The following is a 10,901-nucleotide window of genomic DNA, read 5'->3' on the forward strand; positions in this document are numbered from 1 at the left end:
GTGGGGCTAGTCACCACCATGACCAACCAGGCAATGCAATGCGCTATTTGTGTATTTCCGACAGAAGTTCTGGGTTGTACGTGTACATGTAGGCCTATCTACGAGTCACCATAATGAGTGCACTTTTGACTTGGTGCTTAATGCTTCGACCAATTTGACCAAAAGACTTTTTTCAGAAATACATCTAGAGAGAGAAGTTTTGTCATAATATAGTGGCTTCATTCTCAGTACTAGTAGTAGTAGTTGAAAGTTTGACTAAAATCCTACACTACTAAAAAGTAAAATCCTCCATGGAGTAATGTTATGAAGAACATCGGATGTCACTAAAGCAACCGGAACAATGTCTTCTGCAAACGGTTCAGCTTGGCTGTATACTGTACGTCACTGAAATTTGTGCCCGTTCGTCACAAACGTCATTTTGTGGGGTATCGATAATGCCCCAGTTCTGATAAATCTGCCAGTTACTGTCTCTTGAATGAGGAATTATTTTTAGCATTTATTGTTTTGTAAAGCCTTTGGTGTAGTGCTGCAGTTTGAGGAAAAAATACACTTTCATTTAACATGGCTTGATTTTCCATCACTCACTATCTCTTTTTCGTTCACTAGTTTTAATTTTTGTCAATTTCATTTCAAGTTACTTACAGTGAGGCATGAATTTTTATTCTTTCAAATAAGTCATATTAGCATTAATATAAGTAATTGATCTGGATATTATGACAAAGCCTCTCTTTCTAGGTGTATTTAAAAAAAAATTATGAGTGATCATGATGAATTGGAACCAGTTTTAAGATGTAGTTAAGGTGTGAAAATTCTTAGATATTTCGAAAGAAGTCTTGCATCCTGCCTCCACATTTTTCATCGTACCTCATTCAGCTTTTGCGGAAATGTTGACATGGCTGAAAAGACTTTAATGTCTGTGTTCCGAACTTTTTCCTTCAATTCAACGGATATATCATGCTGCATTTCATAATTTGAATTTAGGTCGGTCTGTCATTTTAACTTGAATATTGTTTTGCCATCATTACTTGCAATGCATTGTTACTCATTGCAGACTACGGTCATTGCAGAGAAACCCAAAGGATCCCTTGTTGGAAAGTTATCCTCTGCTGCTTACAGTGAGTTGAAATTATGGGAAGGAATTTTAAGAATTTAGAAATGTGTGTCATGTGTGTCACAGTCAGCCAGTCTTCCACCGTCTGCTAACCTGCCATGTACTACATGTAGGTAGTTATTATCCTCCAATAACACCATTACCTGTGTGTGATTTTAAAATCAAAGGGGTATTACAAAAAATCTTGCCTGGTTAAACAGGACTCAAGGAGAACTTCGGACACCTTAAAAGAAATTGAAGATCTTTTCCAAAACAAAATTGCACAGATATGGCCAAGTCTGCAAAAAGGTCCCCGTTTTGGTCCCATGCATATAGGTAATGGCATATTGTCTTCCATCACACAATCATCACAAAGACCAGTGATGTGAAAATTCTTGCAGGAATTGTTTCCTAATGTTCAAAAGAGAATGAAAGTAGAGTGAGTAGAACTTTGATTACGTGTAGGACACACGGTGTGCTAAATCTTGGACGTGCCTTTGTAAGGCATAACATACCTTCAGAATGTGCTTCCAAGTCTTCTTTTCACCCATTGCTATTTTATTTTGCACCATGTAGGATCAGCATGGACATTTTTGCGCAGCACTGGACTGCCATTGAGGTGAGACAAGATTGTCCATCTCTATTCACATGCCACTGCCTAGACGTGACTGTTGAATCTCACTATTTACAAGGCATTAGTGACCCCATAGTGCTTTGTACTAAAAGATGTGATTTCTTGGGTCACATCCAGACTGACGCGTTGAGGTCAGGAAACATGAAATACCAAAATTGACTCACTCGCAACAGAACACCCATTGGGAACACCTGTTGAAAGGCTGTGTCCTAGTACACTCATATTATCAAATAGTTTTAATCAGTGGGACAAGGTCGTGCCTTTTGGCAGCTTGTGTTGATGAGGACAGAAGATAACAGATTGGTTTGCAGTCAAGTTGTGAATGAAAACTAGAATTAGAAGTATTAAGCACCATTGCATTGTGATAGTAGGTCATTTTGACAGCTTGCTTTCGTCCATGATGTGAAATATAAGGATTGATTCTCGCTTTTAGAGTCTAGTGATCAGAATTCATTGGTTCAAATTCAGGCACTACAAAAATTCCCATGATCAGGTGCGTAGGTTCCACCATCAGTGCCAACTTCCCTCAAATCTGTTAAAATCAACCAGGAGGTTTTGGACGCTTTCTAATGACCAAAGAAAGTAGAGCCCAACCATTGGAGATTGATGCCTATTGCAATGTTACAATGAAGAAAGTGCTGTTGGGTTCCTACGTGCACACTCTGTTGGATTTCGGAGGATATAGGAAGATTTCAGTCAAAAACTGATGAGGGAATTAAGGCATTGGTGATCTGCGTTTCTTGTCATTCTTCCAGGACGTCAACTCCTTGCTCCCTTCCAGCAGCTCTCATCAAGCTGATCAACGCTCAGATCAGCTGGCACATGGCCACCACAAGGTACAGACTACATATCTGACCTTTCTTCTTATGCATTTTGGCTCAGGCTCATGAAGTGTGCTCTCTGGTTGCCCCTTGTAGTCCTTGAAATGCACATTTTTGTGCCAACAGAATTACCTGCATTACAGGTCTACATATTGCTAGTTCTCAGGTTGCTTTGTTTCAGTGCTAATGGAATTTTCCTTGCCAGATATCAATCCAAAATGAGTAAAAATCCACAGTTATCGCTTCTGCAGAATTTATGGATGCAACGAATTTTGTTTTTTGCTTCAGAAAGTGCACAAGACTTATCCATCTCAATGCACTGACATTTTGACATTTTTGAGTACTTGTATCGTTGATATTTTTTATGATGACAGTTTCTTTCTGTAGTCATTCTGTTCTGTTTCATGTATTTGTCCGATAGCAATGATCGGTTATTAGCCATTCTAGAAGAAAGTTGTATCGAGATACGATCGGCTAGAGATGACTACACCTCAAGTCTTGGCAAATGCTCAAGTAAGCAGACAAGCATTCCAGTTTATATAGCATGGAATTCACTCATTGTACGTACGCTGGATATAATGTGTGGAAAGAACATCTGCATTCAGTTTTGACAGTTAGATTTTGATTCGTGAAAGCATCCAAATAGAATTCAACAGAATCCAGCAACAGTGTGACAGCCGTATCGTCAAATATGCTACAAATAGTTGTCATTCAGTCTGAAAATTGTGTACAAATGACACGAGGAACACATTACAATGACCAGTGGATTCTCATGAAATGACCTCCCTGTCATTGTCAGTCAGGCACAAAATGTCATTGACATTTCCTGCATGGCATCCACTTAGCCATTTGATGTTAGAATCTCCTCACCCAAGTTTCAATTCTTTGAACTGGCTTCTTTGGACTGAGATAAAAACTTTGATATCAAAGTCCATCAGTGACTTTATCTTCTTGTTTTTTCTCCTCAGTTCCAAAGGATCTGTACCCTCAGTGGAGAAAGCTAACTTGGAGTCCAGACGCCACCATGCTAGCCTGTTCGGACAGCAGTGGCAACGTACGTGTTGTGGACCTCATGGGTAGCATTCTGTTCACAATTGAGAAGGTAAGAAATATCACCAATTAATCCTAACCATCCTGAATCATTCAAAACCCGACAGGTTTTGGACTATTTAGTTAGAAAGTAGATCCCAGCCACTTTGGCTTTACATGGAACTTGATGTCCCTTGAAAGTTGAAAGACAAAGAATGTGCCCGTGGTGAAATCAGACATATTCTCAAAATGCTTCCCTAAAACATTGTTAGATTTCCAAAATCCAGATTAAATATTGAGGCTAGTTTGAATGACGTAGGGACCTATTCTCAGATAACATCTTACCGCTAGAAAATCTTCCAATTTATAACTGTGTTTGAACAATAGACGGCTCTGCAATAACTTACCAATGGAGAGAGTGAAGAGCATTTCAATAGCCGGTTGCTGGTCACATTACATGCATACTCCTAGCATATCCCATCATACTTTCTTCTCATAAATCCTCAGAAGTGATGGTATACTTGTGAACAGATAAGTCACAGACATAGAAATCATCTCACTTCACTTGGAATGAACTATTTTTCTTATTTTTGTTTCATTTCCTGTTTGTGTATAGACATCCCCACAGCAGCAGCTTCCAGGAACTCCCTTGGACCTCAGCTGTGCCGTGGCATCTCTCATCTTCACCCAGCACAAGAAAAGCACAAAATGGTGAGGCCAGATTGTGCCAAAGGGCAAAACAATGTGTGCCTGATGGAAGGAAAAGTCAAAGTCCAAAGAGGCTTTATTTATTTGACTTTAAATTTTGACTTGACTTTCTAAAAGTGATATTAGTTATTTCAAGGCTCCAGTAGTTTTGCTACGTGAAATAGTCACATATTTTGACTTATACAACAGGTGGTAATTTGAAATAGATGTATGGAAATAAAAAGTGGCACATTTGCAAAGATATTGACTGGCAGCAAGACTTGAATGGCAGAGTCCCCAGCCGTCCTGAAAATCAGGGAAAACTTGGATGATGAGATTCCCTTTTCTCAGTGAGGGAAAAGTCAGAGAATTTGATTGGCCCAACAGAGAAAGTGGTCAGCATATTTTGTCTCATTTTAAAACAGCGTATCCACTAGGTGACTGGCTATGGAGGCTCTTTTTTAGTGGAAATAAGTTGAAATAATTATCCTGAAAGTTTAAAAATTCATTAGAGAAAAGTCACATTAGTTCTCTTGCTATGTGGTTGACGGTATGATGTTCACTTAATCACATTCACATACATTCACATTTAGGTAATTTTGTTGTTAGAAAATGCTTTTAACACGTTGACTGCCGCGCATAATTTCAAAGGGGTGTTCCCATTTGCCCAGTGTTGTACACATGTGCGGATATTTAGTAGGTACCTTTCAGGTGTCTATATGAACATAAGCATTTTACGGATGTACGCCCTCCACACTGCCAGCAGCATATTTGCTATGTTCTTCAGTCATGCCAGTGCATTCAATTTACATTACAATAGCTTTTCATTTTCTACGAGTGGCACAATCCAGTACACCAGTTACTATGAGTATACTCATGGTAACGTGTTAATCCTGGACGGATAACCATGTAGCTGGGTTTCATTCAATACTCACTGGGGTTGACACACTTGAGTCAGAAGCAGGAATGACTCTCTGTTATCATCTAAGCAAGTCACATCCATTGGACATAACATTTGGAAACTGTGTCTTGGAAGCTGGTTGGGACCCCATGTTAGCTGGTTGACAGTCTGATGCGCACATGATCATTTTCACACAATATGAAATTGGAAAAATATGGAATGGTACTGTACTTAACTCGTATAAGGCTTTTGGCTACTGTCTTAGGTCAACTGAGCTGATTGTAATAACATACCATGGCAGTCTACATAGCTACTTAGTCAGGTAAGAAGGCAAGCCAAGAAGATATCCTCTAACACTGTAAGTTTTCATGAAGAGTCTTAAAGGTCAGATGAAATAGCTTAACAGGGAAGAGGTTGAATCGGTTTATCTTTGCTTATTTTCTAATTTCATTTTTGTGTTTATATTGACCTGTAAGATTTACATGCCAGGGGTATTTATCTGAAACAGGATTTGAACCTAGCACCTGCATATTGTCATGAAGATGCACTACTTTTTGGCTGTTTGATCAGGAAGCTTAGGAGAGTTAATGTCATCTAAGTTATCTCAGTTACAAAGTCTGAAAAGTTGGAGGGCCGCTGCTTTATTCTGCAAAGATTGAAATGTCACGACCTCTAAGTTTTGGATTTGAATTGCAGAAATCAGATTTCCTGTTTTCTCTATTTTTGTAGTCCAACAGATGGCTACGTCCTCAATCACTGCTTCCAGTTTGGTAGCGAGCACCCATTGGGTGTCAGCAGTGCTGTGTACCTACACACCCGCTCATTGCTTCTGATTGGCTCCTGCTCACAGGAGGAAGGGCAGGATGCAGTTACCATGGCAACGAGACATGGCATCAGTGCATGGAGGCGGTTGGATGAGGAACCGTACTACAAACTGGTGACTGACTATTCTGGAGAGATCAAGAAGGTTAGATTAGTGCAGGTTGGGTGCAAGACGTGCAGATTTAAATCATTTCCTTACTTAAAACAACACCTAATTATTGTTGATATTTGATAAGAAACCATACTGTTAGATGGTTACTGACTTGAAAGTAAGAAAATGTGTTCATTGGAGATTGGGAACAAGTCTTCAACATGTGAAGTTTTACCTGACTTGAAACTTCTAATATCCTCATGTAGGTGTTGAGATGATCTCAAGTATTGGAGATTGAAGTATAAGGAAATTACAGAGAAGAGAATGTCCTTTGAAATATCCTGAATTTGGCCTCACTGTAGTGCATTTCATTTAGCAACTTTCTTCACTGAATTCATCAATAAAGGATTCTGTCTAAAACTGGAGTGTACCTGTTGCCTTCAATATGTTCCACTTTGAAGGCAGGTTAAGTGTCTCTTCTTCCTGGTTTCGTTTTTGTAGTCTGGAAGTTCTCGCCGTCTTCTCCGAAGGATGACATCTATTTCAATCTTCCACAGAGTGGACAAACAGGTATCCCACTTCTAACTCCAGATTTACTACAGGTTGGAGAAATTGGGGGTTTGAGTCTTTGATGCAGGACCGCTGCACATTGCACAGTGAAAGAATTTGGGCTAATTTGTTCCGATGCCAGTCTTAAAGTTATGTACAAGTCGGGTGACAAACATTGAGATGAAAAGGAACAAGAAATGACAAAGGAATAGCATAGTTTGTTTGAACATGAAACTTCTGACTTGAGAATGGGTGTAGAAGTGGACAGACCTGTGGGGACTTGATTGCAACTATGTTTAGCTAACAAGTTTTTTCAAAGGAAAATGTATTTAAAGATCAGTTATGGAAAAAATGGGCAGATATCCTGTGGCTACATGCTAAATGATTGAAGTAACCTTGTTCAAATTGGTTGTACTTCTTGTCAGGATGGAATCTACAAGATGTGCATGTCACCGGAGGGAAAGCAATTGGTGACTGTTCATCAGTCAGGTCTAGTCTCTCTCTGGGACGTACCATCTCTCAAGAACAGGGGAATCTGGTCTCCAGAAAGTCAGGTGAAATGGGTATTGTTGTGTATATTGATGATTTAAAAGCAAAAAAGTAAGCAAAGCAGATTCATACTTTTAAGTCAGTTCTTATTAAGAGAGAATACTGGAATTCTTTATTCAAGAGAGCTGCTCTGTAAGAGAGGATTGGCTAACCTGCACTTGATTCCACCAGTCAACATTGTTTCATTTCATGTTAGTTTTGTTGCGTTTTTTTCGGCTTTAGCCTGGGTATGATGAGCAGAATCCAAACATTCTGATTCCATCCAAGAAGAAGCCAGCAGAAGGTAATTTACCACTGTGGCCTCAATCCTTGTTAGTTCCTCAGTCCACTTCCTTGTTTGGACAAGCAGATGTTTGTTTGTCCGTCTGTCAGGTTGCATTAGTGTCTGTCTGTGTTCATTAATACTACTCAAATTAATTTAGGGTTTGCAGCTGCATATGGTTTTACAAGTTGATCAGAGCAAAGGCATAAATCATGAGCCAGTCAGAAACCACTTGTTTCTTGACTTTGGAAGTCAATCCAAAGTTATCAAAATAAAGGCAAGTCAATTAGGAGTCGATAATAAGTTGTAAGTCAAGTCGCACTTTGTCATTTACTATCCTTTGTTACTTGCAACTTTGGATATAACCTGTGATTATCTTGACAATAGCCCGAACAGACCCAAATCCTCCGATGATTTGACATACAACCTAGGGGGTTAGGGTTAAGCAACTCTTTGATTACACCTTGTGAATCTTAATGTTCTGAGTTTCACTCAAAAGCGGAAACTCTCAGTCTTTATACTGTTTATTTCTTGGTTTTATTCACCTGTTACAGGTCAACCAGCATCTCATTCTTTGATTGATGTCAACTTTTGGTCTGAAAAGGTAAAGCTTTATAGCGCTTGAATTGAGGAATATGAAAAGTGTATGTTATCTTTTTCGTCTCTCTGTGATTTCTTTTTTTGATTGTAGGCTGGTTGGTTGTATGTATTGTAAATTGTACCTGCTGTCATTTGATTTCACACTAAGATTACAGTGGTCTTGTCTCTGTTTCTTCAGGCCTTGATCTTGGCCCGTTACTCAGGTGCTGTGGCTGTGGCCTCCACAAGGCACCTGACTAATCTCCTGGGTGATTCCTGTGAGTGGTTTGAGCCGGCGCCAAGAGTCAACATAGCCTCTGACAAAGGGTTCCTGTCAATCGAAGTAAGGAAGACCACAGACTGCAGGATTTTTTGTTGTGCAGACTAGGCACGAGGGTAATGAAAGCTGCAGTGTGTGCGTGCCTCAATCAATTTTCATTTGAATGCGCATAAACACAGGATATTTTGACAGAGGGATGTAGATGTTAAATGTTCACATGCAGCAATAGTACAAGGATACAAGGATATTTATCCTTGTCATACTGATGTAGCAAGTAGGCAAGGTACATTACAAATACATCCATCTATAAAAGTTGCCCTAGTTAACCTTCATAATTTTCAGTGTAAGGATTTTCTGGACGTGTCATTTTTAGGAAACTAGGAAAATCCATTGGTTTTCATTATTTGGCATAGTGTGAGAGCAAAACGTCTGCCCTGAAGCGTCGACGCATGCCGTCTGATCGCGATGCAGATGACAGTAAGAACCAACCTCCGGAGGATGAGGACGGGGATGATAGTGACGACGATGATGATGATGAAGATGTGACGATGCTCACAAGAACAACCAAACTCATGAAACAGGTTAGTTGTTCATCTTTGAGCAGTGATAGACGAACTCTTTTATGTTCAGAGTTATCTTCAGGTGTCTTTCGAGTTAATAGTCTAAAGTAGTTTTGAAAAAAAAAGATATTGAAAACTTTTTTTTTGTCTGTCTAGGCAATGTACTTCGTCACAGAAAGTGATAGATTTCAACCACCGAGGAAGCGTCCAAAGTAAGTCTGAGTTAACCAACACACTCCATATTCAATCTCAAATACAGAAATAAAAATCCTGCAAGTTACAGTCCATCAGTTACAGATATCAAAAAGTGACTTGTTATTGTTAAAGTTATTGTTGAAGAGAATACTCAGTTTAGAGATAGGTGTGGGACAAAACTCCCTGTGAAATTGTTCTTCCTGGCAAGAGTTTGTGAGCTGAGTGTGTGGATATACATGCGGTTATTTATCCTAAACCTATTACACTTTTGTCTCTGAAGAGATCCGCAAACAACTCCTAGCTCGTGGTCATTCTTTGTGAAGATCTTGAACAAAAGGAAAAACACCATTTACTAAATCTGATGACTTTTTGGACTTCTAGAGTTGTGAGTCGGACATATCGTCTGGTGAGTCTCCAGAAAACGACACCAGAGGAATTGTATGCCAGAAGGGTAAGCTTGATGGTCAAATACTTGGCCATTCACACTGTGAACTGGATACCATGTTATCAGAAGTTGAAATGAAGCTAAGAAAGCATCAGCAAGTGTTGTAGTACATCCCTGTCAGCCAATCTTACTCAAATTCATCTCTCTTAATACAGGCATGTGAATTTGATTATAAATCATACTCCTCACCTTGGTTTACCACTGAATATTCATCTCGTTCTCTAACCTCACCTCAGTCCTTTTGAAATGAAGCATTTCTTTGTTGTCTCCCCTCAATAACCGCTTCCTGCTGGGTGGAATATGCGCTTGCGGAGTGAGTTCTCGGGCAATTTTCAAGATTTTCCGTTTCGAATTTCTTCAAAAATTCATAACTTCCTTTACCCGACGCTTACACTCACATGAATAACTGTCTGGTGTCGACACTAATCTGACAGGCAACCTCCACTGATGCCTGGGTATTGCAGCCAGGCCTGCCGCCCAGTAAAGAGGGCCAAGAATTGTGCGGTGTTGCGTAATTTCCTTTGCTCCTGACATTGGTCCAGAGTGTTGCTGAATGGCAGTGGTGTCTTTACAAATGCAGCCCGAATAGCGTTCAGCGGTATTGTATCGCTCATTACTGGAGTGCTGGAGCCCTTTTGTCACCGCTGATAATCTGTGGCTGCTGAATGCCACTAACAGTGGTATAGTGTTTCAAAACATTGAAGGATTACCTTTGCTAATGCCAACTGGAAAATGATAGCAGTTCCCCGCAGTCCAGTCTTTTGTTTTGTATGGAATTTGTGCATCCCGGCTATGCATACAAACCTAAGGGAACCTCAGAGGCAAGTGGTTAAGCTTCTATCTGGCGTTTGAGTGTGTGTTGTTTTTTTTTGCAAAGATCCCTTTATTTGTGATCAGAAACAAATCATGCCTAAATCATTGATAGAAAAAGATTGCTAACGTCTTAATTTGTCTCAGATTGAGAATGAAGAGTATGGTGAAGCTCTTGTCTTGGCCCGACGCTTCAATCTGGATGCAGATCTTGTGTACCAGAGGCAATGGAGAAAAGCTCGTGTCTCCATCGCAGCAATACAGGATTATTTGGTGAGGTTCTCTCTGATTTCCAACAACCAAATAAATCACACTTGGAAATGTGTATTACATCCCCTTTATTCAATAATCGGAAGAACGGGAAAAACATTGAGCAGAATTTGAACCAAGAACCTGGGTAACACAGTGCTGGTGCTCTACCAACTGAACAATCATCCTGATGTTAGGGGTTCTTCCTAGTCATCAGAACATTGATCCAAGATTCTTTTTAGAAACCATAGTGCAAGCCCTGTTATCTTTGTTGCTGCATTGCTGAGGATTTAAGGCTTGCTGACAGAATTAGATACTGTGCTGGCCGGTTTAGCTCTCTGAGCCCAC

The 10,901-nt window shown here is 39.9% G+C and overlaps 1 protein-coding gene across 1 annotated transcript in view; it reads left to right on the top strand.

Moving 5' to 3' along the window:
- nbas (NBAS subunit of NRZ tethering complex) overlaps window positions 1–10,901 on the top strand; it is a 53,254-nt gene that overhangs the window by 322 nt on the left and 42,031 nt on the right. Inside the window, exons 2-18 of the mRNA XM_087136884.1 lie at window positions 1,052–1,115; window positions 1,667–1,709; window positions 2,480–2,560; window positions 2,967–3,058; window positions 3,514–3,647; window positions 4,191–4,285; window positions 5,428–5,484; window positions 5,892–6,129; window positions 6,577–6,645; window positions 7,050–7,178; window positions 7,396–7,456; window positions 7,990–8,039; window positions 8,214–8,357; window positions 8,708–8,875; window positions 9,011–9,066; window positions 9,431–9,500; window positions 10,452–10,577. Coding sequence (XP_086993010.1) covers window positions 1,052–1,115; window positions 1,667–1,709; window positions 2,480–2,560; window positions 2,967–3,058; window positions 3,514–3,647; window positions 4,191–4,285; window positions 5,428–5,484; window positions 5,892–6,129; window positions 6,577–6,645; window positions 7,050–7,178; window positions 7,396–7,456; window positions 7,990–8,039; window positions 8,214–8,357; window positions 8,708–8,875; window positions 9,011–9,066; window positions 9,431–9,500; window positions 10,452–10,577 — 1,677 coding nt within the window. The remainder of the gene's footprint in view (window positions 1–1,051; window positions 1,116–1,666; window positions 1,710–2,479; window positions 2,561–2,966; window positions 3,059–3,513; window positions 3,648–4,190; window positions 4,286–5,427; window positions 5,485–5,891; window positions 6,130–6,576; window positions 6,646–7,049; window positions 7,179–7,395; window positions 7,457–7,989; window positions 8,040–8,213; window positions 8,358–8,707; window positions 8,876–9,010; window positions 9,067–9,430; window positions 9,501–10,451; window positions 10,578–10,901) is intronic.

Source organism: Acanthaster planci, linkage group LG05 (genome assembly GCF_054643075.1).
Source record: "Acanthaster planci isolate LZ-2023a linkage group LG05, COTS_SCS, whole genome shotgun sequence".
Taxonomy (NCBI): domain Eukaryota; kingdom Metazoa; phylum Echinodermata; class Asteroidea; order Valvatida; family Acanthasteridae; genus Acanthaster; species Acanthaster planci.